At 40.1% G+C, this 26,030-nt stretch overlaps 1 protein-coding gene across 9 annotated transcripts in view; it reads left to right on the plus strand.

Annotated features, from left to right (window-relative positions):
• BBX (BBX, HMG-box containing) overlaps positions 1-26,030 on the plus strand; it is a 139,208-nt gene that overhangs the window by 94,027 nt on the left and 19,151 nt on the right. For 6 of the 9 annotated variants that reach the window (XM_017807948.1, XM_017807950.1, XM_017807951.1 and 3 more), the window contains 7 exons: positions 4,549-4,629; positions 6,866-6,946; positions 12,378-12,458; positions 15,738-15,818; positions 17,976-18,891; positions 19,761-19,899; positions 23,039-23,187. In XM_017807948.1, the coding sequence (XP_017663437.1) occupies positions 4,549-4,629; positions 6,866-6,946; positions 12,378-12,458; positions 15,738-15,818; positions 17,976-18,891; positions 19,761-19,899; positions 23,039-23,187 (1,528 nt within the window). The remainder of the gene's footprint in view (positions 1-4,548; positions 4,630-6,865; positions 6,947-12,377; positions 12,459-15,737; positions 15,819-17,975; positions 18,892-19,760; positions 19,900-23,038; positions 23,188-26,030) is intronic. The other 3 variants (XM_017807954.1, XM_017807956.1, XM_017807953.1) reach the window with 2 other exon arrangements.

A 26,030-nucleotide genomic window follows, 5' to 3' on the forward strand; every position in this document is an offset into this window, starting at 1 on the left:
GTCCTCCTACCCACGTGTTAGCAGGAATTAAGTCTCCAGCTGTGTTTGCATGTGCTGGGAAACTTTCTCAGTTTCTTTTGTGTGGCAGCCCTGATGTGTCTTCCATTTTGCTTTCCGTTGTGTTTCAGCAATGATTAGATACAGAGCAAATATTTCTTAGGCCCATGTTTCTGAAATGCAGTAATGATGCTAAACCTATTTAGACTTGAATAACTGAACAGCTCTTCTGTCTTCCCACTGTCGGGCATGTGGACAGAGGAGGCGTAAGATGTTCATCTTTGCCTGCCTTTATGAGAATCTGTGGTTGGATTTCCATGCTTATGGGTTTACGCTCCAACCAGCGTTTGGGAGGTTAGCAGAACATGCTAGGACGTGGTTTGACAGGCTCAGAAAGAAGCTCAAGAATTCATCATGGAGTTGATGAGCTGCTTTGCTCTTCAGTGGAGAGGGGTCAGTTGTATTGCTTTAGAGTTGGTATCGACATGGCAGAGAATTTGGTGTACTGAGGTGACTGCTGAGGTATGGTTAGTGCAGAGGTTCAGAAGTTGGTTAACTATGGAGAATATATGTATTGTTGTTATCTGCATGTAAGTATATAAATACATGTTGTACATCTAAACCCCTGGCATTCCTATTTAAAAAAAAATAAAAGGATGGGCACTGTCATTTTTAAAAGAGTGCTCTGAATTATATCACGTAGGTTTCATTATCATTAAAACCCGTGTATACATTTAAGATACACATGCATATATATGGTTCTTAAACTGGAAGTCTGCCAGCAGAAAATTACCTGTCAAAATGCAGTGTGACTTCTGTGCATATGTGTGATTATGCAGGCTTGGGTGGCCTTGTAACATATGCCTTAAATACCATTGTCATCTTAAAAGTTGTTAGTGGAGAGGAGGGCGGCACTGGCATAGTTTTGCTCAGAACCTGGGAGAAGATGAAGGACAGTGCACTTGTCTATTAATCCCGTGTAAACATTTTCAGCACCTGCTGATGTTCTGTCAGGATTATGCTAAATGGATGTATAGGGGTTTTTCAAGTCAGGTGTTTAATCTCCGGGTTGTCGGAAGCCCAGATGTCAGGTAACAAAGCGACCTGCCAGCAGGAGGATGGGAAGAGGCACAACAGTGATATTTACGGAATTGTTTTGAGGCTTCAGTCGCCATCTCTCGGTGTGTTCCTATTTTTGTTATTTTTTTCAGTAGACTAGAGAGCTTTTCTTCTACTAACAGAATTCGGTGTTGGCATATAATTGATTTCTAGGCAGCAGCTGGAGTTACTAAGCAGATAAGCAAGAGAAGCTACAGACCTTAAGGGCAAGTAGACAAAGGATTTGGGTATGCAGGGAGTTTCCACCTAGGTTTTGGGTCACAAGACTGTGGTGTGTGTATGAGTGTATTTTGTTGAACACTTGAGCAAAGACGGGTCTGTTCCAGCTGCTGTTGTTGTGCCAGGCAGAGCCTGATCCTCACCGCAGGTTATTAGCAGGACTGCCGAAGCTGGCTGAGCAGCGCTCCTTGCTTGCCCATTTGCCTCCCTGCACACCTCCCTTACTGGTCCGTCGGGCCCTTTCCTTGCCTTACAGCAGCACCTAGTGGCCTCTCTGTAGGTTACTGCCCAGAAATCCCAAAATTCATAGTGTGGTCCAAAACCTGTCTCTTCTACCAGTTTCCAGGCTTTCCACTGCCCAGCAGCAGACTCCTGTCCCACATCGGGACAGCATTAAAGCTTCACATCAGGCAGTGGCAGGTGAGCCAGGGGCTGTCCTAGGGTCTGTCCTCCGCCTTTGTTTGGTGTGATCATTTTAGAGCAGGTTACGGTACCCTGGAGGGAAAGGAAGGCCACAGAGGTGTTATTCTTGTGGTTTCCTTCTTTTTTAAACAAAAGGTTATCTTGCATGTGATGCCAGGTCTGCGCAAGGTGTAAATCAGAAGTGAAAAATCTTTCAGTGCAGCTTGAGGGAAAGCTGGGAGGAAGAAAGAGGAGAAGCAATGAGATGTTGAGAACATTTTATTACGGCAGGAAATGAGACATACCAAATGGCACTATCTGTGCATCTTTTCCCTCTGGTAATTATTTTAATGCTTTGATCAGGTTCAGCCTGGCAAAGGTTAGAAGTCCTGGAGATAATAAGTTTCCCACAAGTCGAGAGTGTTTGTGGAGCAGCAGAGTAGAAGAAACAAGCTCAAATTAGTTCTCTGTCAAGCAAATGCAACAGCATTAACTTTTTAAAGAATAAGAGGAAGTGATAGGAAAAGTGTAGTGGTTCCAACTATAAAATCTCCTCTGAGTTACTGTGCACCAGCAATCTGTCCTTTACACACAAATCTATAGAAATCTGGGCTTCTCATCTTCCACAGTAAGTGGTTCCTGTACCACAGAGTGAACAAGCTGTGCCTACCCCCAGCACGAGAGGAGGCAGTTTTCCCCCTACTCCTGCCCAGGGAGGGAATGTCTTACAGCCCTGGTGTTGCAGGGGCTGAGCCAGGATAGCCTCCCTTGGGAGGGCATCTCCACTCCAGCACGGTGCTCCTGGGGTCCGTGGGTCAATGGCTCCTAACCCAGAGCTGGTTTGTGCCGTGCCGTCTCAGGCATGTATTGACATGTTCCGGTGGACATGGCCCTGGATAGGCAGAGGGAGCTGTGGAGCCACAGTGTCTGTATGGGCAGCTGGGCAGAGTTCAGGAATGTGTGGTCCTGCAGTGCCCACCTCAGGAGCTGGGAGTTTTCATGTGGCTTCTCCTAAGCAAAGTAGTGCCCTTTTGTGTGGTGCATTGGAAAGGCTCCACTTATGAACAAACTGCTTCAGTAGACCCTGCAAGCTAAGCTACATAAGGCAGAAAAGTTAAGTTATATGGGGAACCAACCCCAAATTTGGTTATTCCTGGGAGAATCCCGCCAGTGAAGTGGCCTAAAATAACCAAATGAGTGCTCAGACATGCAGGCAGCAACCTTACATATTTCACACCACTGCAGAGTCTCAGACCTGCAGAGATGGGTCACTCAACAGCAGCAAGATGCTTTCCCAGAACAATCCTGACCACTGCTGAGGCACAGACATTTTAAACAGATCCTACAGAAACATGAGAAAAATCAGTAACAAACATTACATCAGTGAAACATTGAAAAAGCAAGACAGGCATTAAAGATACATTCTTTGTAACCCTTTGGGCTGGTATACTCCACAGTATGCTGATAAAACATCCTTCTCAGTGTTTGATAAATATAATGGAAATATAGATCATAGGAGTCACTGGTGCTGCTTGGTTTTGTGGCAGGGAAGAAACAAGCAAGCAAATTGTCGTGTTGGTATAGTTCCCCTTGTCCTGTGGGTCACTACACTCAGATTTAGTGTTTTCAAGGGAGCGTGGGTAGGAGATTCCTGAAGCAGAATACCACTGGTGCTATCGCAGTGCTTAAGCATCTCAGACAAACAGCAGCAGTGCAAACAGCACGTTATGTAGGTCTGCATTTTCTGTGGTGCTACGTGCTTACCAGCAAAAGGTGCAGTTGGTAGCTATATCTGGTTTGCATTCACCAGTAAAAGCTACTGATATACTTGTTTCGGTAATAAATAAGAGAAAAAACCTCCCACATTTGCATTGCAGTGTTTTAAATAAACTGAAGTTTTGTGGAAAAAGTAAAAATTGTTAGGGAAAAAAATTTCCATTCTGTAACTTTTCCTGAAATCTTACAAAGCCTCCTTCCTTTTCTTCTGTTTCTTAAAAGCCATGTTACACACCTTGTTTTATATTAAAGGTACTTTATGCTCCTAGGAGTTACATATGTACATCTTTCACACTCAAATGTGATACTTAATGAATATATCATATTTGATAGAGATCCTTTACAGAATGAGGCTTGATTAAAACATTTCTAGCTAATGAAAATAGTATGGGTAAGCTCAGTGTTAATTCAAATAAGGCTTTTGGTTTTGAACAGTCAGTTTTTGGTATTTTGATTTCAGGTGTTATGACTCTTTCTTGCACTGCTTCTCAAAAGCACCCCTAAAATGGACGTTTAGGTACATTATTTTAGCAATTTTAGGCTTGGGCTCCCCTTATCTACTTACTTTCATGCTGTCAAGATTTGGAATTATTTTTCTAATAAGTATTTCCATCACTTAGCAACTCTGAGTGTCTTCAAAACATTTTTTACCTTCTAGATAATCTTCTTATTCAGAATGATAGCACCAACTACAGATATAGCAGTGTTGATAGCATCACCAGTACAAGATAGTTGAGTGTGTAGCCCAATATAATCCGTTTAGTATTCTGTTCAATAAAACTATTCTGACAAGTTCAGAATTATGAAAGAAAAAAACTGGTATTTTTTGTAGTCTTTCTTCTTAGATGATTTTCAAATGCATTAAAATGAGTGCTAACCTATATTTTCATCTATAAATATGATTTAATCTTTCCAGGACTGTGAAACATTAGCTTGTCCATTTTCTCTTAAATGCTCTATTTTATTTTGCTCACTGTTGTTCTTAGCTTGAAAGAAACACTGTTGAGGTCTTACTCTGCACACCCCTTGTTTCAGGTTTCCTCCAGCACCTGCCAGTCTGATGCAACTAATTCTACAGAAGCCTGTCAGAAGTCATCATTGTTTCAGTTTGCAGAGGTGAGTTTCTTTAAAAAGGGTTTTCTTCCCAAGTGTTTCCTTTTAGGAAGCATCTGATGTTCAGCTGAAAGAAAAATCAAAATTCTTTAAATAAAATTTGTGCTTTTATTTGTTTCTTCTTTTTGGATTTATGCTATTGAATCATTTATAGGCAGGTCAGAGCTATCATAGATAGGTAGGTCAGACTTGAGTGCGGAGAGTGTGTTTAGGAGCGTAGTGGAAACCCTAGTGCAATGATGGAGCTGTGGGCTAAGCTCTAATTTAGAGATATGTCATTCCTGCACTTAGTTTTAAACTAGAACCTTATTAACTAAAGTTTTAAGATGTGTATTTGGATGTTACATTATGTTTCTGATCTACTGTGGTGGCTTTAGTCATCAGCTTCTGTAGTTCTGGAATTTCAAAAATTTTCTTCTATTCTGTAACCACCAAATAGCTCTATACAACGATGCTTTAACTTTGCAATGTATAATGTTTTTGTCAACATATTCCACTTACTGCTAGAAGTGCAACTGCAGTGTGGTGGTGGTTTTTTTTCTTTAAAGTGTACACTGCTTCAGCCGAGTGTTAGTGGGTTTCATTGATATAAACACAACAAAAATAAGGTTGCAAGGAATCCTGGCCATCTGCAAGCATCACTTGTTTGTATCATTCCAAGTTTTGAAATAGTCAAATGACATAGAAATATTTACCTGCATAAATAGTGATTGTACAGGACACTGGGTGGTGTTTAACTGCATACGGAAAGAAATTTTGTCATAGCCGGGGCTTCTTTTTATTATCTGTATCCACACCAGCTGTGAATCTGACTCCCTTATCTTTAATATTCATTGATATGTGCTCCTTCATACTCCTCCTTAAATGCCATCACTTATGGACCAGATACATTGCAATCCTAACACACAGAAAATATGATAATTTTGTTTGTTTGTTTTAACATTAATGCACAAGAACTTGAGTTCCAATTTAAGATCTGAGGCTTTCAAAATTTATTAGAAATAAATTGGAGCACTGATCCTTTATTACTGATTAAAGGTAATGGCCAGAGTTAAGTAAATAACCTGTAATTAGGCTCTTAAACAGCCTGCTGGCTTTTCTTGTTAAGTAGAGGAAAGGCCTGGTGTGCCAGCAATAAAAAGCAATACTTAGAAGCTTCTTAGAATTGGTTAATTCCAGCGTCACTTATAACACTTCTGTGGTAATGACTCAACATCCATCTTCCAGTATTTCTGAGATGCTTCTGTACACTTACACTGTCAGTAGAGCAATGTCATACATTGTATAGTACTTCTTGATAATGGTCTGTTTCTTGAATTTCACTGCTGAATCTTTTAAAGAGTAAGACAAATAAGACAATACCAGCTTGCCTAATTGTTTCAGTTCATTTTACAGTGCTGAAGCAGGGAAGTGCCAGATCCATGTGGTAGTAGGCAGAAATTGTGTTTTGTGCTGCCAGATAAGCTCTTGCTAAGCCAGTGGTCACAAGCCCTTGTCTTTACCTATTGAAGAAAAATTTCATTGGGTGCCAAGAAACAAGCTCTTGTGATTTAGAAGTACCTTACTGATGACCAGGAATTAGCAATGCATATTACCTAGTCTTACTTTTCTAGGATGTTAAACAGCCTGTAGTGAGGGTGCACCTAACAAGTGCATTGCAGGTGTGTGTGTGTCAATGGCAAAATAATTAGTACTTGTGCCAAGGCCTAACATTAATCAGAGGTGTCATTGGCAATAAAACTAATTGGCACAAGTTAAGCAGCATGAAATGCCAGTTACCTTAGTGTCTGGGATAGATCTGGTATCTCAAAATACCTGCACACGTGTCCTTGTCCACACTTACCTTCTGTGCAAAGTAGCAATCTGTGCTCTGTCATCACCACTATTCTGCAGTCTCAGGTCTTTCACTGAACTGTGAAATACAATATAGTGTTAAGTTTTTGTTGCTAACCCTCCTTTGACATATCAGCCAGCAAATAAAAGCCTTTCAAAAAAGCCTGTTTTGTTGATCCTAGGAAAGGCTTTCCTTCTGAAAAATAATTTAAGATTACCATTTCACAGATCACCTATTTACCTGCCTCCTGGAAAGCAGATTGTTGTATGGATGTGCTGGGGGGTCGTTTGCTTGCTCTTGGATACCAGGAGCCTTCGTGTGTGATGGATCAGAAATTTAATATGTTGAAGTTTGATACTGAAACTGAGGAGTTAGGTAATGCAAGTATAATTGTTTTCCTGACAGATCTCTTCAAACACATCACAACCTGGAGTCCCGGGGGCAGTAAAACAAACGGAGGAGTCCGCATTGTTTCAGTTTGCTGAGGTATAATGGCTGAATACGGTGGGGGAGGATGGGAGGAAGCAAGGAACTGGTAAGAGTTGTCACTGAATGGCTAAGCACCCTGTCTTACAAGGGATTCTCATCAGTCGATGTTTGTCTTCTTCACCATTGTGTTAAGAAAATCCTGGGCAGAATGGACAAGATGTTGGCCAGTTGTACCAGCTGGAGCATATATGAGAGATACTGGGCTTGTGAACATTACTTAGCTTTCCATACCAAAGGATCACTGCAGACATGTTTTCCAAATGGCCTTTTAATTTACATCTAGGAAAACAATAATTAAAAGACATTCTGAAATTACACTAAGCACTGCCTGTGGAAGAGGCTGCAGCAGTGCAAAATAGCAACTGCCCTAGAGGCAGGATCATTTGAAGAATCCTTGCAGGTCAAAGGAAGCTTATCACAACAGCTACAAGGATATTTAACAGCATCATTAGGTGGTGACTTATCAAACCTATAAATTACCCATAAGTATATAACCTATCCACCTTCCTCCACATATTGAAGATTTGGAGTTCATTAAACATTGCTTTTAAGAATTTCTTTGCCCATATATTGAATGTTTCTCTGTGAATTGAGTTTCCACACATATACTCTTCTTGCCCATTTGGGGGAGTCTGGTACTTCTTGCAGAATCAACTATGGTACAGGTATATTCAGTGTGTCTCTGAAAAGTTTGGGATTGGAGCTGATGCTATTGCAGAGGAGCATAATGGGATTAAAAGATACCCTGTTTGTTATTCTGTGTATTTACAGAGGTTTGACTACATACAACACGCTTCTTTCAGTGAAATGTTAAGCTAATGTGCACTGTGTGTTTTTAGCTTAGCTAGAATGAGCCTTGGTGTTTTTCTCAGGAGGCCCAATGAAGAAACAATTTACTGATTTGGGTGCCTTAAAATACCTGACTACAAACACCTCTGCAAAAGATACAATAGAGTTCATATCTCTTAATCATGAGTATCACCTTTTTTTTTTAAAGTTACAAGTCAATTTGGAATCTTTTGAGAAAATTATTAGTGGAATTGAGCAGGGTAAAGATATGTGCCTTTTAAACCAAGTTAAAAGATATATGCTGTAGAACATTTCTTGTAAATTTTATTGCAAAATATTGCACAAATGAATCTGCTAACTTAGTTTTAAAAATACTAACCATCTTACATTTTAATTAAACACCAATTTTGGATATCTGCAGAGTTGAACAGGGTATGTACTGCATTTAGTACAACATTCTTAAATTGTCATGTAAAACGTCTGTAGTGGTTAGCTAAGTATGGCTAAGCGACGTGCTTAGCCATACTTTCAGAATTTCACAGAACCTTAAATCTCTGATTGAACAAACAACAAAATAACAAACCTGAAAATTGTCATATGGATGTGGCAGTGCTTTGAGTTACATGCCACTACGCTGAGCCAGCTCATTTTGCACATTGGAGTGCATATATGAATCATAAAATGTTAGGAGGAAGAGGTGCTTAGAAAGTTTATTAGAATTTGCTGAGGTTGATTTTAGAGTCAGAGTTAATCTCTTTTTCTTGTAAAAGGGTTTAAATGTGTTTGGAGGGGTTTGGTTTGTTCTGTGGCTAGAAATAAGGGACAGAAATCTGAAAAAGAAAAGAGAACAGAAAAAGCCCACATTGTTGGCCATGGTTATTCCTCCCGTAAAACATTAATGGCAGTGATGAACATGATGTTTTATCTGTAGCAGTTGAGAAATGGCATTTTTCTAAGCTTGCAGCCTGATTTCATTTAGGTTGTTCCAGGGGAAGGTACTGAGCATATTACAGAACCTCTTTAAGCTTTCTCCCCCACTATTAAAGCTGCTTGTGCTTGATCAAATGTAAGGACTTTCATTTGCACAGGCTGTCTTTGTCAAGTTTGGCAAGAGTCCCTGTTCCTTACTGTTCCATTTCCTACTGGGTCCTGTCTATATGAATGCATTACTGCATTTAGTAAGCTAAATTATGGCAAGCAATTTGCAGTGGGCTGCTGTCAGCAATGTACAGCGCTACAAAAGAAAAACAGAGGGAGAGAAAGTAGTTATTTAACCAGTAGCCAAGTAGACCTGTGAAGAAATGTGAAGTGTGCTGTGGTCTGATGTGCCTGGAGACTTCTGGCAGCCATCCCAGCTCAGTTTTGGTTCTGGCTGGGTGTTCTTCGTATGTTCCCTTTCTCTTCAACGCCTTTGCAGATGGGTGAGTAAGAGTGCCTCTTTGTGAAGACAGTGATCCCATTGAGTAGATTTGTCATTTAAAATGGACACCTTTACCCCCAGAGTACAAGTCCCCTGTCACTCAGAAACAACTCGATTTATGTAGAGTAGGTGGGATTCTTTTTGTCTTTACAGCCTTAGTCTTTCATCTGGTTGTCTGTCCCAAGTGCTATAGTTGTCAATTAAAGCTGTTGAGGATATGGCTAATGAGGCCTGCCCAGTGACTTGCCACTACAGATGATGAAAATCCTGGGAGCAAGACTTTGTTGGGTCTTGCGGGTGTGCAGGCAAGTGCCTTGGAGGTCTTCAAAGGTGATGTGACATCCTCGTAAGAGTTTTTTTGAAGTTTGGAGCGTTGCCAAGTTACACTTCCAGCTTTCTCATGCTGCTCTGATCTTGCAAATACTTGGCCCTACTATTGTCCTTCTCATTTGTACCTTTATGGAAAGCCATTATATAGGCCAGTGGTTGCTGAGCGGTGAGCTGTGTTCCTTAGCGTGGTGGCTGTTTGCAAGCTGTCTGCTCACATGGGCTGGTCGCTGTCATCCTCCTTGCCATGTGAGGGAAGCAGAGCAGATGGGACCCCTTGCTCTCTTGGTCTTACTGTATGTGTTTGGCAAATGTGAACAGATGGTGACGATTGCTTCATTGAGAGGAAACAAGAGTACCTCTTGGATTTACTTAGCTAAACTCTCATCTGTTATTAAACAAAGAAAAGGCTTCCAGGAGTGGAAGCAGAAAAATTATTAGTTCAGCCATCTTAAAAACAAAATGAATCCAAACCCCCAAAACTCTTTGCTTTCAGCAGCTTTTCTTAAGTTTTTCTCTAGGTGATTTAATAAAAAAAAAATAATCACATGCGATATGCAACAAGGTGGATTTGTTTTTGCTAGTCCAGCAGCTTATTTATCATTTAAGAAAAAATGCATGCTTGGGGGTGATTTTGTCCCTTCTGCATTCTCACATACTCACTTTGAGAAGGCTTGCAGGCAGTTTCTTCTGTTTATTTCTGTGCTAAACAGAAGATTTGAATCCAAAACTTTTGGTCAAAGAATTAATCCGTGTCTTCTCTTCCAGTTTTCCCATAGGGAAAGCTGTAATCTTCCCAGATAAAAATGAATGTATTTGCTGTTTGCCCATATGCTGAAATTGTTAAATGTTTGTATTGAAGTGCAGTGCCTATTCTAGGAGGGAAATAAAATTGTGGTGCCATGGCACGTGTTTCTTATGCAAGGTGAAATATAATATAGTAGCTAAAATTATACCTGCATTGTAATAAAAGATAGTAACTTGATTCTAATGATCCCCCAACTTAAATCTCTACATAACAAGGGGCTATTTGTGGTTGTAGTACTGCAGGTTCTGATTATTCTAATTAAAGCTGGAAGATGTTGTTAAGACAGGGAGTGGGATCTGTAATCTCACTGAGAGCTGATTGATCAGCCATCCTCCTCCTTCTGATGTTTGGCCAGCAACTTCAGCAGAATGACTTACACAGTTATGTCACTTGCAGTTTGTTTTCTTAACTCTGAAATTTTTATTTATTTTTTTTTCCACTGAAGTGAATTTTTGGCTTACTCTCTATTAGTACTACAAGGATCTCATATTTTGTTAGGAGCACCTGTTGTCTTGATAAAATTTCCTTGCTCTGTCCTCAGTTTGTGCATCAGGAGGCAAGATACGCCTGTATGTTCTCAAGCTATACTTCAGTGTGTGGGTGTTATTCTGTCCCTTTTCTGCCATTCATATTGTGCTGAAAAAATCATTAAGATGTGAGAATTTATTATGGTAGAAAGATTAAAAAGTTGAGACCGTCTTCCTGCAAAGTGCAGTGTACAAGATCACTTAGTTCAGTGGGGACCTGAGCAGGTTCACTGAACAGTCTCAAAGCAAAACTAGAATGTTGAATTATTTTAGTTTAATATTAAAAATTATTATTAGTTCACATTTGGGTATTATTCACTGTACTTTTAAATAGCTTGAAGTGAAATGAATGTCCTGGATTTTGTGGAGGGGGATGAGTGGGGAGTGTAATAAATCTCTTTGACAATTGAAAGGTAAATTCTTCAAATAATCTAGTTCAAAAGAAAGAAATAAATATAAGGAGAAAGTCAGAGCTGATAATTTTTGCATCTGAAAGATCATAGAACCATAGAATTGTTCGTGTTGGAAGGGTCCTTAAAGCCCATCTCATTCCACCCCTTGCCATGGGTAGGGACACCTTCCACTAGACCACGTTGCTCAGGGCCCCATCCAACCTGACCCTGAATACTTACAGGGATGGGGCATCCACAGCCTCTCAGGACAACCTGTTCCAATGCCTGACCACCCTCTGAGAAAAGAATTTCTTCCTAACATTAACTGTCCTGTTTCAGTTCAAAACCATTGCCCTGTCACTATTTTCCCAGTCATGATGCTGAGTGTGATTTTTGTGATGAGGCAGATCCCATGGACACACTGGAGATCTTGCACCAAGGCTTTTCAAGGCTTCCAGGTCAAATACTACCATGTAATGCCATGCCAAAAAAGGTCAAATCTGATAAATAATTATTAATTCTTGCATTGGTGAACTTACAGTGCTGCACTTGGAAGCATATGTGAAGAAATCTGACTGTAAAAGCAATTGCCTGAAGTGTGGCAGTAGTTATTTACTCAGGGCTGGTGGTGGTACACCAACAGCTATTTGGAAGGCTAGATTTGATCTCCAGACATAAGGTCTTATTTCCTTTTTCTAACTAAAGAAAGTGAAACAAGCAGTGCCTGTGAGGACAGATGGTCCTCTTCTATGTCTGACTAAATGGGAAATACTGCCCAGACCTTCCAGGAGAATTTCATTTAACCTTGACCACCACAGTTCATGTTTTCAAGTGGCAGGTATATCTTGTTCACTTAGTCACATAAAACACACATAAAACTCACAGCAGTTAGAATATTAGCTGTGGACAGTACAAACATAGATTCAGTATCCATTAACCTAATCTAAGGAAGAAATGCTGGTTTTGCTTGTATTGCACTGTCTTCTAAATACCTGTTAAGTGTTTCTTGGATGAGATTGTCTATCTGAAGTAGGGCCTTTTGCCAGAAGGATGTAAAAGTGACTGATATAACTAACCCCTTAATTTTTCATTCTTTTTCTCCCTTCCTTACTGTCTTTCCTGTGTGCCACTGAAATATTTTCTCTTCTGTTCATTTGTAACCTAGATCTCATCAAATACTTCCCAGTTGCCAAGTCCTGAGCCAGTAAAGCACTGTGGGAAGTCGGCACTCTTCCAGTTGGCAGAGGTAAAGTGATACCCAGTAGCATCACTATGGGAAGATGTGTGTATCTTTTCCCCAAAAAAACCTATGTGTAAGGTTTGCTCTAGAATCAAATTTGGTATTTCCAGAAACATAGATGAGTAAGTAATGAAATAGCAGGAGAATTAGGCAGTGGCAATGGCCCCAGGGACCTAGGGGGTTTTTATACACCTTTATGTACAATGTGCATAGTTTCTTGGAGACAGCACAGAAAAAGTTACACTTCCTTTTAGAAAAATTAGCTTTATAACTACAGTAAAAACAGTGCACAGGACAATAGCAAAGACAAGAGATAACAGCATTCTTTTTAATGAGGAGTTGGATACCAGGATTAAAAAAGTAAAGCTCGGTTATAAGGATTGAAAGGTGCGTTGCTTAATCAGGGACTGAGAATAGGAAAAGCAAAGTAGACTTCGAGGTCATCAGAAATCTGTATGAAGAACTGGAAGTTGATGCAATGTATTAAGTTCTGAAATTGGCAGCTGTCAGTGGTAATGAAGAATGCTGGATCAGGTTTCCCAAAAGTCCTAGAAATTCCCTGTGAGTCTTAAATATAACCTTGTAGAGGTCTCCTCTTTGATACGGATGATTCACTCAAAACCCTTTGAGGCTTGATGTGCAAATACTATTCTTCATGATGTTTGAAAGATGAAGATACATGCTGTATTCCAGTTAAATAAGGGAATATGGTAGCAAGTTATTTGTACACTTTTTTTTTTTTTTGCTTGTTTTCTGTTGGTTTTTTTGTATTTCAAAACCACATCCTATTTCAGTGAGGAAAATGGTTTTCTGGATTCTGTCTAGTGACATCCAGCCCTATATCCTTGCTGGTGAGGAAGGATATCCAGTCCTATATCCTTGCTTCCCTCTCAGGAAAAAAAAAGGCAGATGTTGGAAGCACTGAAATAAAAGTATTTCACGCTTTGTTCCATGGATAGTAATGCAACTATCTGACTTTATAGGAACTTAAATGAGTGGAAGAAAACCTGCCTTACCGTGCAGGCAGCCCCTGGCAGTAGTAGAGTTTGTGAATATGTGCTGTGTTGTCAGCAGTGACTGTGCAAGGGTGATTACACCTAACTGTAATCAGTGATCCATAAGGGTGTTTGGCTGGTGGAGCCCTGGGACAGCAGAAGGGCAGATAATATTTAGTCAGGGACACCAGAGGTTTTTGAGGTATCCCCTTACAGGACAGCAGCAGGCTATGGGTAGTGCTGTTCTGGAGTAAGGCTTTTGCTGAGTGCAGTCTGATTTTTGGAAATCAGCATTAGAAGTGTGATGTGACTGTGAAGCCCTAATTTAGGGGAGGGACAGGTGCTTGTCCGCGGGAGTGCACAGTTTGTACTGCAGGTGGCAGAAAAAGTGAAGCTAAGTCTGGCAGCATGACGTGTGTATGTTGGACAGGTTTGTGTAATCTCTCAGTGATTGCTCAGATGGATTCTTGCAAGCCTAATTTAATACACAAAATGAATGTTAAAGGCTCTGATTCAAACAGAGAAAAGCATGGCAGATGTGCTAAGCACATCCTCCTTGTCTCTAGCTCTTGTAGGACATTAGTGCTATTGATTTGTTTCTTCTTTTTTTTCTGTTTTTCCCCCCCAGTTTTGGGGATCTCTAATGTTGGATTATAATTGGATAAATAAAATCTAAGAGACATTCAGCTTAAGTTTTCAGATAACAGTTCAGGACCTGATTTGGAGCATCCCAAATAAACTGTGTTCTTTATCACCTCAAGGGTGTCTTAGGTTTGCAAGTTGATTTGGCAGAGCCGTGCTGTGCCACTGTAACTCCAAACTGCAGGTGCTGTGCACTGGAGGGGACTGCACTGATGTCTCCATGCTGCTGGCATGGCAAGTGCATGGTGTGTGGGAGCCTGTCTTCTTCAGCACACCATACTGTTCTGCTTCTCCTTCATCTTTCCACTGTGTGGATTAACCAATTTTATTTTCTTTTTTTTCCCCTCTTCTTTGTGCCTTCCTTTTTGGTATTTCTCAGCATTTCACAGATGGTGATTAAAATAAAATGCAGAAGTGGGTTAAGTTATTTCCTAAAAAATCCTGAGGATTTCTGAGTTTCCACTCTGCAGCCTAGGAGGCTGTTGCTGATCAGCTCTGCAGAGTCTCTTGCTGTGCCCAAATGCTTGCTCTGTCTTTAGGCTTCAGAGTGGAGGCATGAGAGTGAAGGGAGTCAGTGGTGGGGTTGAGCATCACCTCCACAAGGCAAGGAGGCCAATTCTGCTGCAGAGCACTAATAACACTTGGCTATAAGCAACATTTGAAGACTTGGACTGTAATGGTCAGAGCTTGGGAGATGCTGTGAAGAGTTACAGCTTCCAGGAGATGTAGGGATGGCATTTGATTTTGTTTATTTGCTTTATGGCAATGATGGGCTGAATTCTGCAAAGTTGACTTTGTGGGCCCGTGTTGGTTCAGAGCAATGAATACTGAGTGTGAGGGATAGGGAGAGCTGAAAGGGTGAAAATGCTACAGTTCTCCAGTCCCTTATAACTTCATTTTCTTACACTTTCTAAGGAAGCAAGTGTAAGAAACCCGCAAGCCTGATCAGAGATGATGGAGTATGTCCTTAAAGATAGAATATTTTGTTCATACTAATGGCCAATCCTGAGACTGATACTTTAAATTTGATTAGAAAAAGATCATTTCTTTGCACCTAGCTCAAAACTGATACAAAACACTCTAAAGTACTGACGAGGATCACAGCCTGATACAAGAAACAGATTCTGGAGGATAATAAGCTACCTGCTTGCATGACAGCCTCTTTTTAGTCTGAGCAGTACCAGAGGCTTGAGGGTCTTATAGGACAGCAACAGGCAATGCCATAGTCTGAAAGGAGTAGCCTTCTTAACCTATGATAGTGAAATGATTTTACAATCAAATGACCTACTAAGCCTTCAGAAACACCAGCTGGGTTGCATGCTGGTGTAGATTGGTGCTTAGTTGCTGGAGTCTGTTCATGTGTGAGAGAGCACGTGCTTCGGTTCACCCTGCTCTTCAAAGGGCGTCCTGACAAGAAGAACCCCAAATCTGCAAATACCTTTTAGAGTACGGTGGTAGCAGAGCAGTAGTGGAGCAGGGTTTTATTTATAACGGCATGCACAGGTCTGCACTTCTTTTTTGGTATATAATCTTATGAATTAATTTTGGGAAGGGGAGGGGGCAATCCATTCAAAAGCTGTGTCATAAATGTAAAAGAATTGTGCTGATAAAAGAATGTTTTATTTGTGTTGGTTTTTTTTCTCCATAGATTTCTTCAAGTACATCCCATTCAGGGCCTTCTGATTTAACAAAACAGTGTGGAACATCAGCATTATTTCAGCTGGCAGAGGTAATACCGAAACACTGGTGACTAATTACTGCAGGTGCAGTGGGATGGAGAAATTAATGCTGTTGATTGCTGAAGTCTGGAAGGCAGAACAGTGCTACAGTTATAATTACACTGCTGCTTATAGAAGCATAAGTTATCATGGCTCAGTTGCCACAAGTCAGGATTTTCCCAGACTAGCCATCAACGTAGAGAGAGTTTCTAAGAGTCTGCTGCAGCTGACCAATACCACAACTTCCTGGTGGCAAGGGGACTTTCCAGTCACCATTGAATTTGATTCAGTTTCTTGGTTTAGGGTATGGGGTTTGACTATTTGGTTTGGCTGAGGGTCACAGATAGTTGAGAGAGGGCTGGATTACTCTGTTACTCAAATTAGGGCATTGCCATTACAAATTCCTATTAAAGATCATAAACTGTTCTCATTTATTTTTGCTTTTTGTGCCCACTGTTTTTTTCCAGTGGGGAATTACCAGGTCAATAACTTCTACAGAAACTCTGCTATGATATTCTCAGCAGATCTTCCTTCTGGGAGCAGTTCAAACCAGTGGCATCTTATTGAAATTTTGCATCTCTTTCATTTCTAAACCTTTTTTAAGCTTTCCCAGACTTAAAGACAGTTTAATTACAGATTTATTTACAGCTCACAAAACAGAAGTCATCTTTTTGTAGGCACATCCGTGCCTCTATACTACTGGCTACTGCAGAAGAAGCAAATGTGTATGTTGAGTTGACAAAATATTATTAGTCCAATGAGCTGCATTTTAAAGATTGATCTTTAGATTTTGGAAATCACCAGCTGTGCTTATATTGCAGCATAGTAAAAAAGTCACGAAGCACCTTGGTACCAAGAACCTATATCAGCATAGTTGTGGGGTTCTCCTTTGCATAATTTAACCTGCTTCCTAATAAACACTGTGTACTGCCCAAGCTCTGGTGTTTTGCAGTGCTCAGCCCAGCTTGAGCTGAACCAGATCATTAATTTCTACCCTGTGCAGCAAGAGTTTCAGAAACTTACTGCAAAACATTTTATCACTGTTATACTCACATATATATTGGTTGGTATAGGAGATTTTTTTACTTTGCAAGAAGTCTAAAATCTAAAATTGACCTAAAGAAAGCCCAGTGATCTGGGGGAGGTACATCCATACTGACCACATGGCCTGTGGGCTCATCTGTGGGAAACTTCTGATGTTTGGTTCAAAGAAAACCTCTTCCATCTGGTTTTGCTCCAGGTGACTAGTTGACATTTGCTTCAAAACCAAAATAGCACTGGGAATTCAGCTTGAGGGCTTTGAGAGGGGAGAGTAACAAGAAGTCTTGTCTTCCCAAGGGCAAACTGGTTGGTGCTGTGAAGGACTACCCTCTGTAGCGATGTCAGCATAGCTTACGGGTGATCCAAACCAGAGAGGATCTCCCAAGTCAGTACTGCAGGAACATGGCAGCTTGAGGACCTTTTTACAGCTCTTTTCTAGAATATCAGTGTTCCTCAGACAGTATGAGGATTTTGGTTGCCATTAGCGGAAACCCAGGAGAAGATAACCATGGCAACCAGTGCTGCTTTGCAGTTCTTTGCAAAATAAGTCTGTGACATGAGAAGAAAGGAAGGCTTTTGTACACTCTCCCAAATTACTTCACACATTCAAGTAAAAGAAAATAATCTCGATTACTGAGATTCAATTAACTTTTTTCCCCTCCCTCCCTCAGAGCCACTTGGAAAATGGAGGAAGGAATTGTGTAAGGGACATTTGAGAGCTGAAGGAGGAATGGATGTGAGATCTCAAGTAACTTGTCTGTGGCAATAGTCAGAGAAAACTCTGTTGTGCTGTTGCACAACAGATTCTGAAAATCAGTCTAACAGTGGGTTTCCAGATTATGTAAAAGACTCTTAAAGGATTGTAGAAACACCACTGAGATCAGTTGAAGTCTTTTTCTGTTAGAGCAGTAGAACCCACCAGCCTTATTCTAGCACTTAGCCATCATCACATTGCATCAGTGTCAGTAGGGCTTCAGCATGTTTTTCAGTACTTTCCTTTTGCAATTTGCTTTCCTGAACTAAAATGCCAGGGGAATTCCCTGTTTAATGCTCCTGTTAATATAAGTAATGAGTAATGTTAACAGATGATGTTTTGTTTCATGAGGTTTGTTTTTAACTTGTTTTAGATGTGCCTTGCTTCAGAAGGAGTAAAAGTGAAAGAACCTGGGAAAACAAAAGTGGAAGCACTGGAAGATCTGGGAGGGGAAGTTTCAGAGGAAATGGAAGTAGAACTGGAGAAAACAACAGTAAAAGACTCCTGTAAAGGAAAAGTAGAACAATCAGAGATAGACAAAATTCAAAATTTGGATGAAACAAAAACTGAGGAATCAGAAACTGCAAAATGCAGAGATTTTACTAGTCTTGCAATGGAAAACAGTCCTTTTGACAGAAAGGATAATACAAAGGATCACATGTGCTGTTCTCCAGAATTTTTCCTGGGTGACATGAATATCCTTGGGCTAAAGCCGGAAAAAATAAAGAAGAAAAAGAAAAAAAATAAGTTGGACCGGCACACAAATGAAAAATCCACCCCCAAGAAATCTTGTAAAAAAAGGCAGTCCTCCGAGTCAGACATTGAAAGTGTAATGTACACAATTGAAGCTGTTGCAAAGGGGGACTGGGGTGCTGAGAGACTCACGGATACTCCCCGCAAAAAAAACCGCCCTGTCTCGAGTGTGAAGGGAAGCGTGTTGGATACAAAATCACCAAAGAAAAAAGTGAAATCGAAAGAGAAGAAAACATCGAAGGAAAAACTGATGGAGACCACCAAAGAATCAAAGCCTCCCGATTTCCTTAGTATTGCAGCCAGCAAGGAAGTACCGTGTGAGGCTTCTGATAACATTAAAGTGGAACCACTGACCCCGACAGAGGAGGTGGTACCCCAAAGCTTACCAGAACAGGTCAAAACTGAGGACAGTGACTGTGTTAAAAAGATAGAAACCTGTGGCTCCAGGAAGTCAGAGAGATCTTGCAAAGGTGCTCTTTATAAAACTCTGGTGTCAGAGGGCATGCTCACATCTCTGCGCGCTAATGTGGACAGAGGTGGGTGGCTTCGAGTGTTTTACAGCATGAACTGCAAAAGCCTGCCTGGAGTGGGAGGAAAAGTGGAAGTCCATGTTTAAGCTGGAGTTTTAGCAGTGTGTGATGGGAGTGTTGTGTCTGGTCACCTGAGATGCTGGGGGTGGGTGGAGGGACTGGACTCTATGATCCAGGGCAGGTCTTTTGAAGTCTTGCTATCTCTGTTCCTACTTACAAACTCTTAACCTCTCCCTTTTTGTCTTCCATGACCTGAGATTTAACTTCTTTACTGAAGGCTTTGTTGGTTAATTTGTCAGCCTGCTGATAGATGTATGCAGGGCCTGTGATCTGTGCAACCTGGACAATTACCTTGTTTCTATATAAACAACTCCTGTGGTTGTGAGCATAGTTCTCAACCCTACAAGAAGCAAATGTGTTCTTATTTTGCTGTGGTTGCTAGTTTTGCTGTAGGCAGTGAGCAAGAACCCTTTACCTTTTGGAAAGATAAATTTAAGGTAATTTCTGGAAGCTTTCAGTTGGATGTCTTTTTCTGACTAGTAGATTTATATATGCAGTTAGAACAGTCAGAAAAGAAAAAAGATGTTTGTAATTTAGGGAAGTTTTTTACTTCTTCTCATCTCTTTCTCTTCCTTTGTACCTCAAGAGATCCTGGCTTTAGAGGCAGGATGGAGAAGGATAGGGACAGGGGACGCTGAATACTTGCCAATATCATCACTGCACAATTTAAAATAAAAAATGTTTTGTAACTGCCTTCAAGAAAGTCAAGCGTCATAAGCTGCAGTAGTGAATGGGTGCACAAGTCTATTCTGAGCCCACTTTGTTTTGGCACATTTGTTTTAAAGATGAGAAACAATTTTCTACCTTCGTCACAGGAAAAAGAAGCTCAGGAAAAGGCAACTCCTCAGATCATGAAGGATGCTGGAATGAAGAAATCTGGGCCTTTTCCCCAAGTGGGACAAGTGGGAACAAAAAGCTGAAAAAGACTAAGCCAAAGGAAGAGTTTGTTTTTGGGTAAGTCTTGGTTTAACACTGTTCAAAGTTTTATTTAGGTCAGCCTAGTAATTTAAGAGTCCTCCTCACTGCAGCCAAGTGAACTGCATCCAACACCCAAATAATCACAATTAGACAGCATTCCTGAAAATTATAAACACTCTTGGACTGAGTCATGCTTTAGATACCTGGGGTTTTTTATATAGCAAAGTAATTTTTTTGAGATCTTTCCTGATTTACACCACTGTAAATAAATGTGAATGATGTTATTTTGCTCAGTTCTAAAAAAACCACACAGTATATTTACCTGCTCAAAAAAGTGGTGAAGAGGATTGCTTATGTTTTCAAAGCATTTTGCAAGCAGTATTTAAAGTTCTGTGTAGGTGTTTAATCATAAATCAAATTAGACTAGAAAAAATAGATCTCTTTGCCTGCTTCAAGGGATTGCTTACAGAGGAATAGTAAACGATGTTCTTACATTGGCAAATAATTATGATAAATATGTCATTTTTCCACTGTAAAGATACTTAAACTGTTTATGTACACTATGAAGAAGTTAAATATATCTTAAAAATAATTAATGAGTATAGATGCATTAAAATTTAGCAAGGCTGCACAGAATTCCTTTTCTAGTATACGAGTAATGATTTTTGTCGGAGTATTGCAGACTTATTTAACCTCAGGCACAGTAGTTAAAATCTGTGTAGCTATTCATACCTGCTTGCAAATTCTTGAAGATGTGAAAATTAATTAAAAAGGAGTAGATTTCCATAGTTCTTGCTTAAAATTTTATGTTTCTTTTGCGGATTTGAAGTAGCCTTTTTTATAACCTAGTCCATGTGAAATTTAGCTGCAGCTCACTTTCAGCAAAGATATTAAATTGATGAAAATCTCCAAGTCTTGTTTGCTTGGAATAGTCAAGAAAAATTAATGGAACATCTTACCTCTTTAGTGCTTTGAATTAGTTTTGTAAATGTTTTTAAGTTTAAATTGAACGATTGAAAACTTTTCACACATAATGGTGTGAAAACTGATTGCATCTTATAGCAAAAAAAAAAGTAGTTGTAAATTATTTATTCAAAGTAGCTAGGAAAATTGTCTAAATAATTAATTCATTCAACAAGCACTGTTCTTCCCTCATTAGCTGGCTGGATGGGGAAATACATATTTGCCAATCTCTCATCTTTATTCAGTTGTATGAATAAATAATTAATATTATGTAGTGAACTCTGTAAAAGCAGAATGGGGAATTTGTAAAGCATAAGTGCTGGAGAAGGTATCCATTATCCCTGTTCATTGCATTACCTGATCTTCTGGCTGCTTGAAGAGCTGGTTTTACCTCTTCCTGCTCCACTTAACTCTTTCTGCTCCCTTCAGCATCACATTTCAACCTCATTTTGTGTGTGTAGGTGAAAGGGTCCTAAGCCCTTCAGAACTATGTCATTCTCCCCATGTCCTCTCACCTTCTCTGTCAGCAGTTGCCTGCATTTCCCTGATGGTCAGGGTCAGGTGTGCTTCCTCCATGTGCAGCCCACTCCTTTGCCAAGCAGTGCTGTACCTGCATGTATCCCCTGGCAGGGCTAGTCTGTAGTGCTGTACAGCGTGAAGACCTCAGCTCAGCTACATGTGTCTAACCAGCCCTGTGAGATGCTCTGGAAATTCATGACAACGTGAATGATTTTTATTTTTTTTGAATAATTAATCACTGACATAGAGATAGCTGCACTCCCCACTGTCTCCACATTGCACAAGCTATGAATTACAAGCCAGGATGGCAGCTCATCTGCTGTCAGGTGGGGTTGGGCCTTCCCAATTAGAGCTGCAGCCCCTCACCTGCCCTTGGGGCAGGAACTGAGGCAGAGGATGGAATTGCATGACACTTGTCAGAGCAGAAAATCAGCTGGTTTTGAGGTTGTCAGGGAAAATCCACGTGGAAGAGAAAGGTAGCAGTAGCAAGCACCACTAATGTCAGATACCTTTGTGATTTAAAACAAAACCAAAACATGCGTGTACACACACAAACAGAAACCTCACCATGCACAGAGTCTGCCAAGAGCCAAGGCTGTATTTTAAGATGGAAGTTTGTTTGCTGAAAGAAGTAATGATTACAGAGATAAAATGAAGTATCACTCTGTGTACCAAAGCTTTCAGAATGCAATTTGTGTGAAGTGCTGCTTCAGAGAACAGAGAGAAGCACCATGTTTCTTGTGACACTTTAAGTGTGTAAGGGCTATCCCTCCAACAATCATTCAGACCTTTTTCTAGTTGAGATTTTTCATAGCAAAGAGAATTAAAAACAATTTAGAAAATGTCATTGTTCCCCTGTCATTGACGGTGCTATTTATAGCCTGCCCAGCTGTGCACACCACCCTGTACTAAAACACAATTCATACTCCTGCCTGGCTGCAAAAATTTGCTGGAACAGAGTGCTTATGCAAGCCAGCATAGTCATCCTGCTCGAGTGCTTTGTTTTCATCTGGTTATTAGAAACAGTACTACCATGTCTGTGGATTTCATGAGTTGTAGGCAGGCTAGTGACAGTCGTTCAGGTTGGGCTGAAGTATGAGGCATGTTGGGTTTCATGGAAGCGTGAGCTAGCTGCATTTTTCATCTCACAGCAAATAAAATATGAGGGGAGAAAATATAATCACCCAGAGTAAATACAAAACTAATTCCCACCCCAAAGCATCATGTTTCAGAGTATTCACAGAAGACTGATTAGTTTGACATTTTTCTTCCAGTTTGAAATGTTTTCATTCTGGTGTAAGAACGTTAATGTGAAATTGTTTTATTGGTTTATTTATTGGTTTTACTGTCTTTGTTCATTCTCCTCACAGAACAGACAAATCTGTGCAGCAAACAGAGCTAAATGTCACCAGTATGACATTGATTTTTTTTTTCCTAATTTTAACATATGCAGCTAAGGTAATCAATTTGTACTGAGCTACAAATGCAGAAGCTGAAGTGTACATTCTCATTCCAAAGCTGGATTAATATATACTGGTTTAATAAACATAAACAGTGTGTGTGTGCTTATCTGTTTTCCCCCCTCTCTCGATGTAGACAGGTGTGTATATACTCACACATGCTTTTAAACAATATATGTTTTTGTCCAGAAACAGAGTTACATTTAATTTAATTGGTTTTGTTTCCCATTTAGCTTAGCAAAATTGGAAGAAGAATTTGCAAAGAAATTCAACAGCCTCCCTCAATACAGTCCTATTACCTTTGACAGGAAAAATTCAGCTGTTCCGAGGAAAAAGCGAAAGATGGGAAGCGGCTCATGTGAACTACCAAAATCCAACAAAGGTAAATTGCCATGTGCAATACATTCTTAAGCAACAACAGTGCTATGACAAGCTCAGGAATTTATACATCCTTACTTCACTGTTACATGTGAAAAGTGTGAAGTCAAAGAAGAAATTTCCTAGCACTGAAGTTAGTTGGTTCTCACCTGGGTTAGTTTTCAGACTGTACTCTTGACTCCTGATTTTCATGAAGAGCAGAACTGGTTAGAGTTTGTACATGAAATATATTCCTCACAGCAAGAAAGTTTATCAAAAACATGAATATTTGTGAGGTAAGTGAATTTGACAAGTTTTCCCAACAGAAAACAGAGAAAAAAAGGCAGATGATCCAAGGTTATATTTTGACATTTTTCAAAATGTAGTTTTATGCCAGTTTGCATTTCACTGTAATTTTAGGCTCTATGAATTAAAACATAAGATACCAGAGGTGTCTGAATGAAACATTTGGAATTTTTTTTTTTGTTAAGGTTTTAACTCCGTCATAAGTTTGGAGTACAATGTCCTGACGTGATAAAAAAGGTTAGAGGACACAAAAACCGATTCCATACCCAGCTCCACTCTTGAGGCTCACGGAGGGGAGAAACTCTTGACACATTTAGCTGTTTCATATACAGACAACCTGTGACACAGAGATGGTAGAGAAGTGACAGTGTGGTAGGGAAAGCTACTTTTAGACTGCATCAGAAATACTGATGCATACGTACAGCATACAAGCATCACAAAATGAAGGAGTGATGTACCAGTAATTCCACAAGACAAAAGGATGCTCAGAAGGATCCTCATTAGGCACAGTTCACAGTGTGAAGCTCGTTTGCTTTTCAGCTACTGTGGTAGTTCCACTGACTGACAGGTTTTCAGATCTAATACGGCTGCTTTAGACAGGTGACCCTGGATTAGATCTATGCCTTTTGAATGCTTCACAAATAATCACATTACAGTGTGCAGGATTGAGCAGCTGTTCTTCTCTAGTGCATGCCAATTTTGGTATTGATTTTTGTATTTATGTAATTAGATGTGGAACAGCCACTTTGCAAAATTAGACTTCTGCTAATACCATTCTGACTTCAACTGCCTTTAATTTTTTTTTTATGGTGTGTATTTGACAGAACTTCTTAAATGAGCATGAATGAATTGCTTTACACTATGATAACACACTGGTTAATTAAGCAACATCTGCTGGGAACAAGATCTCCTCATACAGCATGATCTGGCAGTTGAAGGTGTAACAGCAGCTCATTGGATTTCTTGCCACAGTATTTACCTGTTCAGGTGTCTGTATTTTTAAAAACTCTGCAGGCCCTGTGTTGTTAAGAAATGGCACACTAGAATGCTGCCTCAAGTCAAGTAGCCCAGAACTGCATTGTGCTTTTGATTAGGCTCATACATTAGAATTTCATTTTTATTTTTATCAGCATCACTTAAAAAGCTTTGGAATATATACAGCCATGTCTCAAGGGAAGGTCAGAAACATAACTGCAGGGAGGTTACAAGCCTGATATGAGTAGTTTTGGCACAGCCCTGCAGAGACAACCATGGAGCATTTGCCTCTGGCTGACAATAAGGGCTCTTTGAATTAAGCCAGCTGACTTTGCGCTGAAGCAGATGGTAAACAGTCACATGAACTTTTCCACCAACTGAGCTGTGGGGTTGCAACAAGCAGCCCCAGGGCAGGAATATCTGATAGTGACACTGCTTTTCTGTAGTGAACATCTAACTGCAGCTCTGAACTAAATCCAGATGGAGCTGGTGATATCTGCTCCTGATTTCAATGAATGTTGAATTCACTTACATTAGCTGGGCAAGCTGACAGCTTGTGTCAGTCATTCCAACTCCCTGGAGAGCAGAGGTGGGCTTTCAAGAGGTAGTTGAAAAACTTTCTAACAAACTGCTTTTCTTTTGGAAAAGAAAGATTGCTAAAAAATAAATATTTCATGACAGTAGGTCGATTTAAGTGTGGTTTATTTTGTTAGGATGTGTAAAATTGGGATGCAGGTTGTGGATTTGAAACGACCTGACCCAAAGTGCAGACAAGCAAGCTTACTAGCTTAGTAAGGAAACTGTTCCAGCTGAGCCAAAGGTTTATTAAGCTGAATCCTCAATTTAATTTGTTATGTACTGACATGCTATTCAGCCTTGTTGTCCTATTGGCTTGCCTGTGAAATGTGATGAGTCCAAAGACTGTTAGAGAATACTGACCTCCAAAGATGTAGTACATAAAGGTCTGTGTGCCAAGGTCCTGCAAGTATTGCAGGAAATGAAACTGATATATTGTGCCAAATAATAGAGCTTGGTTTGGAATGGTTCTGGGTTTTTTGAATTGTCATGGTTTTTTACACCGTTAGAATTAAACAAAATTAACATCTAATTCTTGCAGTGTGATGAACATGAAATGTGAAGGGTCAATATAGTTTTATGGGTGTGGTGTGACTGTGTTGGGATGTGGGAGACCTTGACTTTGCTCTGCTGTGCTCTGCTGTGCTCTGTGTTACTGTGTTATATGGAGTTGTTTCTACTGCTCGGCTTTTCCTTGGGTTTCTCTGTCTGTAAGGCAATTGGAAGAGGTGTCCAGCACAAATAGTGCCTACAAGTTGTTGAGGACTCCGGATATTTCCAAACAACAGATAATAATCAGTAGGGGTTGGTTTAGTAAACACGCTTTGAAATCATTCCCTGCTTTTTCTGAATGAGCACATGCAAGATCATAAACTTCCCAGGCATTCTCACTCAGTTCACAGATAAGTACTTAAATTTTGCAGTTTACAGATCAGTGTCTAGTAAATTTAAAATTTAGAAAATATATTGGAGTGCTGCACACTAGACCTTCCCCAGAATGTTAGGTGAATA

The sequence above is a fragment of the Lepidothrix coronata genome, unplaced genomic scaffold (genome assembly GCF_001604755.1).
Source record: "Lepidothrix coronata isolate B3197 unplaced genomic scaffold, Lepidothrix_coronata-1.0 Scaffold21, whole genome shotgun sequence".
Classification (NCBI taxonomy): Eukaryota; Metazoa; Chordata; class Aves; order Passeriformes; family Pipridae; genus Lepidothrix; species Lepidothrix coronata.